Source organism: Dama dama, chromosome 15 (assembly GCF_033118175.1).
Source record: "Dama dama isolate Ldn47 chromosome 15, ASM3311817v1, whole genome shotgun sequence".
Taxonomy (NCBI): Eukaryota; Metazoa; Chordata; class Mammalia; order Artiodactyla; family Cervidae; genus Dama; species Dama dama.
The window spans coordinates 81,114,540-81,130,405 of NC_083695.1; the positions used below are offsets into that span (position 1 = coordinate 81,114,540).

Sequence of the window (15,866 nt, forward strand, 5' to 3'; positions counted from 1 at the left end):
GTGTTTGTGCGTGTGTATGTGTGTATGTGTATTACAACTCTGGAATAAATCACAGTTAAAATTCTGTCCTTATGTTTCTTTAAGTATTATAGCACAACCCTTTACAAGGTAACATTGGCTTCCCTGCATTTCTCCTCTTTGGGGAGATGTTAATACAATAAGTGGTTGGGATAATATTTTATTTATGTTTGTCTTTGTTCTTGGAAATTTAGATAACATGTAAAGGAACCAGTAGCTAGCATCTTATCTAGGTTTATATGCCATCAACGAGATAGGCAATAGGCAAGTTTGTTTTTCTACATTAAATTAGATGGAGAGTGCAAATTGATTTAGTGGTGTTATAAATTAATCTCTCTCATTTAAAAATATGATACTTAATACTATGTTCTAGACTGCTGCTGTTGCTCTTGCCAAAGCTGTTCATGAAAGATTTTTTATTGGTGTTATGGAACCTCAGCTAATGCAAACGTGAGTGGCCTCTTTGCTGCTGTTTAGTTGCTAAGTCATGTCCTACTCTTTGTGACCCCATGGGCAGTAGCCCGCCAGGCTCCTCTGACCATGGGATTGCCCAGGCAAGAATACTACGGTGGGTTGCTATTTCCTTCTCCAGGGGATCTTCCCAACCCAGGGATCAAACCCATGTCCCCTGCATTTCAGGCAGATCCTTTACCTCTGAGCTACTAGGGACACCCATGAGTGGCCTGTTTACTTTTTTAAAAAAATCACTGTGTTCTTGTTATTCTTGCCCCCTAATTACCTGTTTGTTATGCAGTTCTGAAATGGGTATTCTGACATCAACTGCTCTGCTCCATCGCATTGTTCGGCAAGTAACCTCCGACATTTTGCTTCAAGAAATGGTGTTTTTCATCCTTGGAGAACAGAGGGAACCAGAAACTCTGGCAGAAATTAGCAGACATCCTTTAAGACATAGGTTAATTGAACACTGTGATCACATATCTGATGAGGTGAGCTATACAAGGATTTAGAATTGGACTTAGGTTCTTTGACATACTGACTTTGATGTACTTGTCATGTTTTGAATACAGCCTTATTTTATCTGGCTTTTTATTTTGAAAGTTGAAATCATGAAAAACAGTTTAAGTATTTTTCAGTTACCTTTTATCATTTTGGGTTTCAGATCAGCATAATGACATTAAGAATGTTTGAACATCTTTTACAAAAACCCAATGAGCACATTCTTTACAATTTGGTCCTAAGAAATCTTGAAGAAAGAAACTATACAGAATATAAACCTGTGTGCCCAGAAGATAAAGATGTAGTGGAGAATGGATTAATAGCAGGAGCAGTGTAAGTTTCTGTCCAGCTCTGAATTTAGTGTTTCATATTAAGTCATAATTTTCTCCCCTCTTAATTTCTCTTCTCTTCCTTCTTCTCTTAAAGTATTTTTAAAAATACTTTAACAGTTTAAAAGTTTTTTTAAAAATAAAATTTAGATGTCCTGATATTGTCCCTCCAAATCACAAGCAGCAGTATCTATTCTCTAAACTAACAAAGTCAATATAACCTTGAGTTTGATGTTAGTAAAAAATATTAATTTCTCTGTACAATAGACGTACATTCATTATTCCTTAATTCTTTTATGAGCAAAATTATGTAGAGGTTTCTGAGAACATAGCATAGAATCTTTTGGTTTAGAAAATATAATAAAATTTTTTTATGCATCATTAAATTAAACTTAGAGATCTGGAAGAAGATCCCTTATTTACTGACATTTCACCAGATAACACTTTGTCAAATCAAGAGTGGCTTAGCTCCTCACCTCCCGCTACTCCAGACCACCCCAAAAACGATGGGAAAACTGAAGTCCACAAAATTGTAAATAGGTGAGTTGCTGTATGTATTTGACTTACATCTCTTTCACTTCTTTTTACAACATATAACAGCTCTGCTCTTTGATCATTGTAGAGATATGTCATGAACTCAGTCTTCCCTTTTTTAAAGATTATGTCAACTTTTTGAAATGCTTATGTAGCTAGTGAACAGTCTAGAGGCAACAATCGAAACAAAAAAGGAAAGGAAAAAAATCTAGAGTAGTAGTGACTAAACTAATCTTCAGGGTACTCTCCTTTCTTTTTTTTTTTTTAATGTGAACAATTTTAAGTAATTCCCAGTTGGAACAACATTGAAAATTTCCAGTTCGATGGATTGAACTCACTAGCCATGTACTCACATGTGCTAAGCAGAAGGCTGTTTCTTTTCATTAGTTTGTGTTTTTATATATATTTTTAAACTAAATTAATTCATTTTATTTATTTTTGGCTGTGCCGGGTCACTGTTGCCTTGCTCAGTCTCAGGCTTTCCCTAGTTGCGGAGAGCAGGGTCTGTTCTTTGCGGTGTGTGGGTTTCCCGTGTTGCGGAGCACGGGCTGTAGGTGTGCGAACTTCAGTGGTTGCAGCACATGGGCTCACTAGTTGTAGCGCAGGAACTAACTCCGTGGCATGTGGACTCTTCAGGATCAGGGATCAAACCCCTGTCCCCTGCGCTGGCAGGTGGATTCTTATCCACTGCACCTCCAGAGAAGTCCTTTATAAAGGGTTTTTTTTTAGGTGCCTTTTCCCCAGTAATTTTCTTCCTTTGCAATCCTATCAGGTGCTGCGAGGTGGCTTAAGAGAAAACCACACATAGTGCAAGATGCATAGTTAGGGTGCCTGAGAATCTAAGGTTCTTAAAAGCCAGTTTCCTGAGACTAACAAACATCAGGGCTCTCTGTCATTGCCCTGTAATGTAGAAAGAGTCAAGTCATCTTCTGCTTGATTTCTACTTTAAGTGGAATGAGTAATTTTTAAAGAAAACCTTTAAAATAATGACAGTATTTAACCAGTAAATTGTAGGACTGATTCAAGATAAATACTTTTCAAGTTTCCATCTGCATTAATACTTGGCTAAATTGAAGATACTGCTAGATATTTTAATACACATAGAGATATTGAATTGTGAGAGTATCTGTGTTACTGATTATGGCTGTTTTTCCTTTAAGTTTTCTCTGTCTGGTCCCAGATGAAGCAAAATCGTCCTACCACGTGGAGGGCACTGGATACGACACCTACCTCCGAGACGCTCACAGGCAGGTAGGTGAAGTGATCTGATGTGAGATCTAATAAGATGCACAGACACAGCCCTCGTCACATGGGCCACAGTTATTTCTCCAGAGGTTCTCCCCTTTATCTGCAAGACCTGAATTCCACTCTTCACCGCTTGAGCTTTCTGTCAGTGACCTGACTGCCTTTCACTGAGTATGTGTCTCTGTCCCAAAATTTCTCTGTGCTTCCTCCCCACCCCCCCTACCCCTTTTCTTTCTTTTCTTTCTGTCCTTGAAGTTATTTCTCCCCTAGATCCTTCTCCCTGCTGATCTAAACTGTGACTTTTAAATGATTCTAGCATTACTCCCAACCCACGGCTGTTTCCTTCCCTCTTCCCCACTGTTCTCACGCCTCTGTAATTCCCAAGGACTGCCTCTTCATCCTCTGCATCCCAGCTTTCCCCCTCCCTGAAACCACTTTCTCAAACGTCTCCTCTTAGTTATTAAATGGGCTTTTCCCAATCATCTTTTCCCTCTGCAGCATTGTGTGTGTGTGTGTGCTCAGTCTCTCTAGCCCATGGACTGTAGTCCACCAGGCTCCTCTGTCCATGGAGTTTCCCAGGCAAGAATACTGGAGTGGGTAGCCATTTCCTTCTGCAAAGAATCTTCCTGACCCAGTGATTTGAACCCATATCTCCTGCTCTGCAGGCAGATTCTTTACTGCTGAGTCACCAGGGAAGCCCCCTGTAGCATTTTACATTTTACCAAATTCCAAAGTTTTGAAATGCCTCACATGAGAAAAATATGCATTTAATTTTCATTTAAATCTTTTGGGTGGAAGTGTGCTTTTATTGATAATTAACTTGCATGCCCTTACAGTTAATTCATGATACTTTAAGCCTAAATTCAAGTCCCCACTACTATGTGAATAAATAGAGTACCAGGGTACCAAATACATTCATGTAACAATAAAATAGAGACAATGAAAGCAACCCCAACCTCAGTAGTACTGATTGGATTTTTAAACTACTGTGATTCTCTCTGAAAAATTGTATTTCCATATTCTGACAACAGAATTGTTTTAGGAATATTTGAAATGAGACAAAAAGAATAGAAAAAATTTAGATTTATTTTCTAGCTCAAAAATTCAAAAATTTTAATATAAAAATGCTTTATTAAATATTGGGATGTGATTTTATAAAGAAAATTGTCTATTGAAAGAAATAGTTTAAAACTCACAAGATATTGAAGAAGTTGGGTTTTTAATCATTTTAAATATGTTTTTCTTTTAAAAGTTGAAGCTAGTGCTTTGTAGTAAGAATATATTTTAATCTCAGCTAATTTGTAAACTACAGATATCAAAAGTAATTTTGCTTTATTTAATAAGGAGGATGTGAAAAGGGAAAGAATATGGAAGAAAACTATGCTCCAAATTTCTTTTTTTAAATTCAAGTAAATTACCTGCCAGGGAAGACTTTTAAATTTTCTTTTTATTATAAGAGATATTCTTGTGCTTACAAAAATCCATATTGTGGTAATCCTTACTGATAAAATGCATAGTAAGGGCCAGTTTCCACTTACTTTTAACCTGTCACGGACCAGTGCTTTTGTAAAATATAAAAACGAAATGCCAGAAAAATGGAAAAAACACTAAATACAAGCCCCAGTTATTTTATTAGATTGAACAGACATAAAATTTACTCAGTGAAATTGAAAAGTTTCTAAACCGGCTCTCCATTTTTGCACTCATCTCATTGCGATGGAGGTGAGCAGTTTTCAGACCACACTTGCAGCAGCCTGTTTCTTCTTAACGATCCCAGCAGTGTGCCTGGGTAAACACGTGGTAGCAAAGTCAAGTCTGCCTTCTCAGATGACATGCATCTGTTCACCTATTATATTTCATCTGTTTTGTACATTACATGTGACATTTGAGAATAGATTGGGAAATGTGGCTAAGACTGACTTTGCTTTCTAAATATTCTAAATCTGTGATGAGAATAAGGAAAGGGTTGAAGTCCTCCAAAGGGAAGAGCATATGCTTATGCTTGCCCCAGCAGTGCGAGGTGCACTTTGGTTAAGTGAGAATCTGCCTGCTTTCTCACCAGGGTGTCATCTATGCCATCTTCTCCGTCTCCTGTGGTACCTGACACTTAGCAGACACTCTGCATTCGAGCGGATTGTTATGCCTATTCAGGGAAATTGTTTCTATTTAATCTCAATCTGTTTTTGCTCAGTTCTTCTTTAATGATCCAATTGCTATCTCTGCAGTTCCGGGACTACTGTGCTATCTGCTTAAGATGGGAGTGGCCTGGCTCTCCAAAAGCACTGGAAAGGTGCAATTTAGAAGCAGCTTTCTTTGAAGGTCATTTTTTGAAAGTCTTATTTGACAGGATGGGAAGAATTCTTGATCAGGTAATAAGTTTTAAAGTATTAGTTTCGTATTATTTTCTTACCATTCACTGTGGGTTCTGTTTACATATTCAGTAGTTTTATTGTTTTCTTTTTTCCACCAGATGACTTTTGCCAACAGTTGGTGGGTTTCTGATGCATTCATTATGTTAAAACTTTTATCTGGCCTGACAAGTGTTACAGATTTGTGTGTTTACTTCTCATTGTGGACCATTGTCTTATTAACAGTAATTTTAACATCTTTTGGCAGTGACTAGAGTGCTTTCCTAGAAAGCCTTTTGGTTAGTACAGGTACAGATAGAGTGAAACTTGTTAGGTTTAATACAGAAGACCTTAAACGTCATTTCAAACCAAATCTTGAGTGCTCTGGTCTCACTAAAATTACAGAACAGTATTAGATGAACCTGCTTCTTCAGAGAAAGAACTTGTGAATGATATTCATTTTCATAAGGGGAAATGAATATAAAAAGTTAACTTACTTATTTCAAGGGAAGTAAAAATGCAGCTGGTATGTTGCTGTGTCTTTCTCACTGACTGTCAGAACTGAACTTGAGGTTAGAGAATCCCTCCCTCCCTCTCTCCCTGACATATAGAGTGATGATAGAGCTTTGAAATGTTTTATATGTTGATATGGACACTTGAAATGAAACTATGTGGCATTAAAGGTACCTCAGCATGAAAACTGAGTTAACCAATTTAGAATTAATTTGAAATCCTATATTAAAGAACTTGGGTTTTTTTTAGCATTTTAGTTAAATATTTATACGAGCATAGGGAGTTACAAAAGAAATGTATTGTACAATCAGGCTGTCTTCAATAACCAGAAAGCCAAATAAAGAAATGATAATTAAGAAGTATTTCACTGGGTTGACTTCAGCCAGCACTGTTTCTGATAATAATCAATAAAGACAGAGTGTCAAGTCCTTTTTTTCTTTTAAAAACAATACTAAACATACTATATTTTTCAAAAATTAAGGCTGTGACAACACACCAGTGTCATGAATACCTGATGTCATAACTTCTCAATTATACGTGCAGAAATTAGCTACTTTATTATTAATTATCCATAATAATGTTTAATCCCAGCCTGGTTAGCCTGATACTATTAGGGGTATCTATGTACTATGAACATACACGCAAACATCATCTTTAGCAAAAACAGTTAGGAAAGAGAGAAAATGAAATTAAACCAAGCACGTTAGACCCACCAGAACTTATGATTATTTCTGCGATCTGATTATAATGTTCTTATCTGAAAAGGCTTGGGAAGTCAAGGTTTTTAAAGACTTTTAAAAAAGGTTTGAGGCTAGGCTGCAGAGTTCACTCACTTAAGTCACATCAACTGAAACTAAGGATTTCTTTTAATGTGCTAACAACATGTACTGAATTTCTGCTGTTTCATTTTTTGTTTATTGATATTTAATACTTAACAACCAAAGTATTTGGGTTCAGTCCCTGATTTGGGAAGATCCCCTAGAGAAGGGAATGACAACCCACTCCAGTGTTCTTGCCCGGAAAATCCCATGGACAGAGGAGCCTGGTAGGCTACAGCCCATGGGGTCATAGAGTCAGACAGGACTGAAGGGACTTTCACTTTCACTGTAGGTATTATGCTGTATACATCATGGCTATGTAACCCCCCCAACCCCCAGCTAGTGGGGAGGTTTACAATAAATCTCCCAGGGTATTGTGTCTTTGTGCTGGTTCTATAGGCTTAGTTTGAATCTGATTAAACAGAACACCTGGGAGACATCAACAATCAGTATCAAGTCAGTAATCTTTAGAAATTTTGACCAAAAGCACTCAAAAGGAATCTAAATATTAAAAAGTAGTTTCTGAATTGAGTGGAAAGATCCCCTTGGAATCTCCATCACACTTGAGCATTTTTCCCTTCCGTTTGTAGAGCACTGGCACAAAGGATACACTGGAGACAATATCGTGAAATGTTTGCAGTTCTTTTTCTTTCACCAGATAGCTCTTCACAGTGCAACAACAGTTCAGACACAGTGTCCCACTCATTCTTCCTGGAACCCTGAGATAGGCGGGACAGCTCCCTGTACTATTGTATAAATGACGAATCCTTAGTTTTATTTAATGTGACTTAGTGAGTGAACTATGGAGCCTAGCCTCAAGCCTTCCATCTTTAAAAACCTTGACTTCCCAAGCCTTTTCAGATAAGAACATTATAATCAGATCGCAGAAATAATCATAAGTTCTGGTGGGTCTAACATGCTTGGTTTAATTTTATTTTCTCTTTTCTAACTGCTTTTGCTAAAGATGATGTTTGCTTGTATGTTCATAGTACATAGATACCCCTAATAGTATCAGGCTAACCAGGCTGGGATTAAACATTATTATGGATAATTAATAATAAAGTAGCTAATTTCTGCACATATAATTGAGAAGTTATGACATTAGGTATTCATGACACTGGTGTGTTGTCACAGCCTTAATTTTTGAAAAATATAGTGTGTTTAGTATTGTTTTTAACTGTAGTGATTTTTAAAAGATAGTAAAATGCTAAGGTTCACAGCAGAATGTAAAGAATACCAGGAAAAATGTGGGAAAACCTAAGTTCAAAGGGAAAAGTTTGAATTTGGGCAACTCAAGTAGCTGTTTCTCACATTTTCTTATTGTTTAAGTGAAGTTGACATTACTTGATTTGCTTAAAAGGACAATGGGGGGGGGAGTAATTTAAATTGCTTTTAAAAATATAAAATTGCACTGTTAAATGCAAGTGTTATAAGAAATTTCAGAGACTACTAAGTCGTTGAGATTTATAAATTCTTATAATTTTGGCCATCTACATATTTGGCCTTTAGTAAAAGAGTTGAGATTGAGTTAGCAGGTGGACATCTAAGTCAAAGTTCATTGTCCTAAAATTCAGACCTTGTATTTAGGGTGAGCTCATTAAAAAATGGGTCAAGTCCATTTAACATGTCAGAAAAATCTGGTTAACTTTGATTTCAGGTGAACACTCTATAAAAGTACAACATAATCAAAATAATAGATGCAAACAGCTACTATTAAGAATCCCCAAAAAAGCCAGCTTGTTTTAAAGTTATTACCAATATGAAGTAGAGACCATTTCAGAGTATGATGAAACAGTTACTATCTAGCTGAATTTCATTTTCATTTTCACAACATTAAAATATAATCTGAGTCAGCCTTAAGTTTCTTAAACAACCAAAGATATAGCTTCTTGTTTCAAAAAGCTTAAAACCAAAGTAACACCGTATAGAGAAAATTAAGTAGTAATATATCATTGTTAAAAGCCAAATTTTGTCGGTTTATTTACGTAAAGCATGTATAAATGGCGGAATTTAGTGACCTGAAAATCTGAACTACCTGAAATGAAGTCACATACAATACTGTACTTAAGTTGTATTTTAAATGATTTTGTGCACATTTTTTACCAAAGGTATTCTTCTTAAAGGTTTTTTAAAGTGTTTCCTTTGTGCCCAAAATGCAGTTTAATGTGAATTCATTGTTTTGAATTGAATCTTGGAGAAGGCTATTCTGTCGCCAATATTATCAAGTAGGAAAAGATGCCCTTCAATCTATCCTTTAATGGGAGTTGTATCTCCTTTCATTTATCTTGTGTAAGACTATATTTTAAATAAGAGTGACTTAGGGGAAGTTTTACTTCTTTCAGAAAATCTGTGTTCATGAATCTAGTAGTAAGCAAAAAAGACTGAAATTGGACTTTAGCATAGGACTTGAATTTTTATTCATATAACAGTATCTTTGATATCTTCTGGAACATGCTCAAGCGTTGGTCATCCTTTGAATGCCAGATATTTGCTTCTTAGTTGGTATTCATTATGATCAAGGGCTTAAGAGCTACTCAATGAATGAGGGTAAGTAAACCATTCTGATTAACCATTTCTGGTGAATATTACCTTGGTCCTGAATCACTTCTCCCTTCCTCCTGCTGCATCATCTCTTTCTCATCCGTCCAGTCACTGAGGTTCTTTCCAACCTTCTCACTGAAGTCAGTTTTGTTTCAGCCACTCACTTGCCTCTGACTGCTTAGAAGAAGAAAACTGGAAGGGATGAGAGATTTCTGTTGAAAGTTCTAGGCACAATAATAGCAACTGTTTTTGCATATCATGCATCTTATTTTGATTTTGACACATACAATGTAAAGCACCTCCAAGCTGCTTTCTATGAGGAATAAACAGATTAAGTATAAAAAACTAGTAAAATTGTAACACTGTAATACAAAACGTGTCTGGGGAGCCTTAAGCAGGTATATAGTCACTGTTTTGGAAGAGTTAATGCTCTTGCCCAGTAAAGGCGGTGATCCTTCTGTAATCATGATTTTTTATCTTCTAGTTCACTGTTAAGGCTTGTGGGTAGTTATCTCTACCCCTCAGGTACTTTTACTCTGTTGACAATGTTCTGTGACGTATATGACTTTATTGTATATATGCTTTTGATAATTGGCAGCAGTTGAATAATTTAAAACAAGGATTATCATTTCTAAAATCAGATTACTTAAAAGATTTTAATACCTTTCCTTTTATCTTTTGTCTAATGTTTAACGTGTCTTCTATTGTTTGTAGTGTATAAGTCTTTTTGGGGTTTGATGACCTCTTGAATTATCTTACTAACTTAAAAAACCTGCAAAAAGCAGAGACATTCTGACAGTGTTATATGTTTATTTTTCCTATATGTTTATGTGCCCGCTTTTCTGGTTTTAGTTTTAAGACTGTGATGTATGCACTTTGAGACAGTAAGAGCTAGAGTTAATTTAGTGACAGATACTGTCATTGTAGAAGAGCATATCGAGAAGGATTAAGATGGTAGATTGTCCTTTCTTGAAAAGACAAATTGAAATGGTAAATTCAGTGCTCAGGTATATACATAAAGATAATGTCAAATATCTTTTTGCTTTCTCCCTCTCTGTAGCCATATGATGTCAACTTACAAGTGACGTCGGTGCTATCTAGACTTTCTCTCTTCCCTCATCCACACATACATGAGTACCTCTTGGACCCTTATGTGAACCTTGCTTCTGGCTGTAGATCTCTATTCTCTGTGATCGTCAGGGTGAGTTGTCAGTTTTGTTCTATTCTCCAGGATTGATCAGCCTGACCAATTAACATCTTAATAACATTGTGTGTAATTAGTGTCATGTAATGAAAAATATCCAAAGAGCCAACTCATTAGAAAAGACTCTGAAGCTGGGAAAGATTGAAGGCAAGAGGAGAAGGGGACAACAGAGGATGAGATGGGTGGATAGCATCACCGACTCAATGGACATGAGCTTGAGCAAGTTCCGGGAGATGGTGAAGGACAGGGAAGCCTGGTGTGCTGCAGTCCATGGGGTTGCAAAGAGTCAGACATGACTGAGCCACTAAACAACAACAATGAAAAATATCATGTATTTTCGGTTTAGAATTATTTTACTGCAGAATGTGGAGAAAAAAGGAAGATTCATTCTCTTAAATGATACATGTAACTTTTGTATTTTAAGGGATAGCTGTGGGTCCTTTGTCAAAGATTGTTACATGAATAGTGAAAAGTGGCAGTCTTCATTTAGTAATAGGAAATGGAATTTTTTTTTTTTTTATCCTGAAAATCCCCCATGGAGTTGTTCAGGAACTGAGCCCCTTTTGTTCCTGTGATGCAGGTTGTTGGAGACCTCATGGTTCGAATCCAGCGTATTCAGGACTTTACTCCCAAGCTTCTATTAGTCAGAAAGCGATTACTTGGTCTGGAACCTGAAGGCCCTGTGTAAGTCAGTGTTTCTCACGTTGTTTGTCTAAAGCTTTTGCCATAGTTTGATGACCTGCTGATATCCTGAATTGATTGATTGCCTGCTTTCCCTTCCCAGGATTGACCACATCACCTTGCTGGAGGGTGTGATTGTGCTGGAAGAGTTCTGTAAGGAGCTGGCGGCCATTGCCTTTGTGAAATACCACGCAGCCTCCACGCCCTAAACAGCATCTTTCAAGTAACCAAGGGAACAGAACTACCATGTACATTTCATCAAAAAAGCCTCCGTTCCACCCAGCCACGTGACAATAAAAAGCCTTTTTAAATGAAGCATTGCTCTAAACTGGACAGAACCATTCAGAACCCACTGAGTGGACACTCAGTACAGTGTTGTGTGATGTTGTTTTCACTGGCTTTATCATAATGGTTCTGTATATAAAGTTGCACGTCCTTGAATCCAGGATACAATCAAAGGAACTTCAGGAAATAAGCATTTCTAATGCCTGTGTGAAAAGCTGCAAAATTTCTGATGTTATGACTTTGATGATATTTCTGTTAATCTAATATCCTTTTAGGTAGCAAGGCCTTTTGACATTCTTTGGGACTCAAGTGCTTACATTCTTTTGAATTAATAAGTAGCAAAAAAGAAAAAAACACCAAAACCCTAATTTTGTAACTTTTTAAGGTCAGAATTCTTATCAAACACAATATTTAAAAAAAACTGTAAATGAGAAAAAAATACAATTTAGGAACTATCAAATGAATTAATAATAGAAGATAAAAATGTGTAGAGCACCATTAACTTTCTTCAGCTTTTCTAAGAATAACAGTTTAATATGATAAATTCTTGATTAATATATATATATTTTTTAAAGAAACGTTCTTTTACTCTTTTGTGCACATAGCCAGGTTAGTGATTGATTTTCATGTAGGGGTCCCAGTTAATTTAAACTTTGTCATTTTTGCAACAACATTGAATTTGTGCTCGCCATTGGTATTGTTTACTAAAATAGTATTTTCTAAGCTGATTAACATGTATTGGGTTGAGACCCTTTTCTTTTTTTCTATCTATCTGTCCCTCTCTGAAACTTGCTTTATAATTTGATTTTCGTCTTGAAACGCATTGTAGTATAGGTGGCAGCAATCAAAATGCCAATGGCCTCCTGAATGTTTACAGTTTTTTTTCTCAGTCTTTTGTTTTAAATCATTCTAAAGAGATTTAAAAGCAAACCAGCCAATCTGTCCTGTTTACATATGAAGGAATTGGGTAAGGTGATATCTGTGTGGGCACGTGTGTAGGAAGGAGTGGTGTGGGTATTTGGCTGCGTGTGCATGGCCCGCCTGTCCTTGGTTTACACAGGGGTGTTTGCTGATCCACTTTCTGTGCTTCCTTTAAGTGATGCTTATCACTCAGATATACTTTTGAGCTTTCTTGGGTTTTTGTTTTGTTTTTTCGGTTGATGTGTTAAGCAGCAGCACTTTGCTCCTTTCCTTCCCATTTACTGACGTTTGTGGGAGCAGCAGTCTAGCGAGCCTTCCAGCCGGAAAGGAACCAAACTGCCCCTTGAGAGAACTTGTTTTGTTTGACGTATTTGCATCTCCACATCCTAGAGCATGTGTGTAGAAGCATATTTTACACCTACTGCTAATTTTGTTGTATTTGTTTTTCTGATTTATTTTGTAGTTTTTGCTATTTATTAAGAACAGAATGTCAAAAAAAAAAAATGACTATTCTTGGCTCTAGAATGCTTACACTGTTAAAACGACAAAAAAGCTAAATTTCTAAATTCAATGCAAATGTTTGTTAGCTCACTCTAGGAGATTTATTAAGTGAAACAATGAAGAAATAAGTGGGAGATAGTTACTTTGTGCATGTTTTTCTTTAAATGATTTTTAACCGTGGGAAGGCATATTATTCTTTTTGCTGTATTTATTGATGCAAGGAACACTGCAACATCTTTATTTTTAGATGTAGTTGTAGTCTACTTTGATGTAGGTGTATTTAAAATAGAACATTAAGAGGTATTAGATATTTCTTAATGTTTTCATAGAGTTCAATAAGTGTAATGGCAATGTTACCTCGAAAGCCAAATACTATTTTATCCTTGATTTCACAATGGGACCTTTCGGCTAATCCATGAAACCAAGCTCAGAAAAGCTTTAACTCCTGTTTGTGTGTGTGTGTGTCTGTATGCTGCTGCTTAAAAGATAATTATTTTCCTAAATTATTATAATGACTTTGATTTGTAATCAGCTAAAACTTAAGGTATAGTTTGTTTATCTTTTAAGTTGGTTTCTGTCTTTCTTTTCTTTTTCTTATTTAGTTCAGACCTAAAGCCAGCAGAAGTTCTCACAGTGAGTTTGATTTCTTAGTGAAACATTGTCCTACCTAACTAGCCATATTCAGAAGTTGACTTTTCTATTCCTTAGCATGTGCAAAACAGTGACTGTTGCACACAGTTGGGTGAGCAGAACCACCCTAGGGATCGCTTGCCATAACAAGTTCCAAACTGAATTTTAGTCTTGCTTCACATTGGTGTGTGGGTATAACATTCTTTTTTAAACTTTATCTCTTAACAGTATAGTCTTTGGCTTTTTTTTTTTCCTTTAGTAATGAGCCACATTCTTTACTTGATAGAACTCAAGATTTGTCCTTAGCCAGCCAATTATCATTGTAGTACTCACATTCTAACTCTGTAATGTTCTCATAATGTATCTGTCTGTGCAATATATAAGCTGTGAGTGAATTCATAGCTTTTTGGTTTAATTGTACATTATTGTATATCTGTATATATATCTGTGTATATATCTATGAGGACCAAAATCCTTAGCTTGCTTACACTGTTGCTAGTGTAAAGATTATTACACTTAATTTTACGGGGCACAAATTATGGAATTACTTCATAATTCTTGGTAACATATTTCCATAAATTATTGCATTAATATACAATTACCATTTAATTATGAAGTTTATAAGTATTGACAGAAGTTACAGTGAATTGCTAAAACCACAATTTATATGGTAGTTATATTTTGGATTGTACAATTAATCAAAATATGCATGTCATTGTGACACTTGATGTGTTAAAACATGGTAGGTAATCATATTTCTGGGCCCTGTAAAATAGTGTTACTATAATATCTGTTTTGCCTCCTGCCTTGTTTACATTAAACAAAGGATATTTGGTAAATTTTTCTATTGAACATTGTATAGGTTACTGACAGTGTTATGATGGCCTGGAATTCTAGGTCAGTCATCTCTGAAGAAACTCTTCAGATGGTGATTGTGTACCTACTATCTCTTCAGTGGAGGTTGTAATCAAATTTTTGTGCTAACAATGCATGCAGGACTAAGAGGGATAATTAAAAATAAATAATGTAATTTAAACAAAATATTGTCTTATATTTTTGTAGAATTCTAATTGGTAACATTTCATTCACTGATAAATATAAAACAATAATTCATAATATACAAAAGGGTATGACATGTAACAGTCAATGGTTCACTATAGCATTGATTCCACAGAGAGAACAAAAAGGAATATATCAGAATATTTGTGGAGGGAGAATGTATAGCTTAAAAAAAAAATCCCCCTGGGTGAGATTTATATTTTCCACCCCCATCCTTCATAATCACTTCCCTAAGGAAAGGATTATTTATGCAATCTAAGAAATGTAATTCATTGTAAGCATTATTTCTTAGTAGATTTATAACATATAAAAACTCTTCTCTTTAACTGACACTTAAAACAATTTGACTCTAAGCTTATTCCATTCACTTAAGTATTTGCCAAGACCCTTAATTGGAAACTGAAAGAAACATGTAATACATAACCCAATGGGAAAAAAGAGAAAAATCTGTTATTAATCCCACCTACCCATGGTTCTTTTCAGCCAGTGTTTCTCAAAATAGTTTTAAAAGGAAATAAGGTAACAGGCTTAAGGATGCAGGTGAGGTAAGGTTTAGGCATTGAATCAGAGTTACCTCCTGATTATGAGCTTCTTCAGAAGACACCTGCATTTTAGGAATGCATCAGCAGATTCCTAGTTCAAAATCCTGGTTCTGAATTTTGCAGTGTTTCATCTAAAATACTAGTTATCTCAAGGGAATTTAAAGAAATAAAATTGTTAGGATTGAAATTTTTGTTAGAGTAAAACCTTTCAAGTAAAAGCTGTTATCTGTTCATCTCAAAAAAAAAAAGAAAAATTGCAAAAACACTGCATGACAGTTCGATGCTGAAGTTTCCATGGAAGAAATAGAACAGATTTTGGTTGGTCTAAAGCCAATTAGGAAAGTTGTTGCCTATAAACCTCGCCTCATAGGAGACTGCTTTTTAAATTCACTGGAACTAGACCCCGCTACCCACGTTAGAGAGATTAAGCCTGTTTCATACCCTCTTCCAGTTTGACTCTTGTGTGCATTAGGTGTTTTTATTTAGTAGCATTTCTAAAAATGTATCAGAAATAGGATGCTGCTGCTGCTGCTAAGTCGCTTCAGTCGTGTCCGACTCTGTGCGACCCCATAGACGGCACCCCACCAGGCTCCCCCGTCCCTGGGATTCTCCAGGCAAGAACACTGGAGTGGGTTGCCGTTTCCTCCTCCAATGCAAGAAAGTGAAAAGTGAAAATGAAGTCACTCAGTCATGTCCGACTCTCAGTGACCCCATGGACTGCAGCCCACCAGGCTCCTCCG

The 15,866-nt window shown here is 36.1% G+C and overlaps 1 protein-coding gene across 1 annotated transcript in view; it reads left to right on the top strand.

The window, feature by feature from the left end:
* FHIP2A (FHF complex subunit HOOK interacting protein 2A) overlaps nt 1-14,566 on the top strand; it is a 36,322-nt gene extending 21,756 nt beyond the window's left edge. The window contains exons 9-17 of the mRNA XM_061162734.1: nt 392-468; nt 773-965; nt 1,139-1,308; nt 1,701-1,844; nt 2,999-3,089; nt 5,309-5,452; nt 10,364-10,504; nt 11,088-11,191; nt 11,292-14,566. Coding sequence (XP_061018717.1) covers nt 392-468; nt 773-965; nt 1,139-1,308; nt 1,701-1,844; nt 2,999-3,089; nt 5,309-5,452; nt 10,364-10,504; nt 11,088-11,191; nt 11,292-11,397 — 1,170 coding nt within the window. The 3' untranslated portion in view covers nt 11,398-14,566. The remainder of the gene's footprint in view (nt 1-391; nt 469-772; nt 966-1,138; nt 1,309-1,700; nt 1,845-2,998; nt 3,090-5,308; nt 5,453-10,363; nt 10,505-11,087; nt 11,192-11,291) is intronic.
* Nucleotides 14,567-15,866: the final 1,300 nt, after the last annotated feature.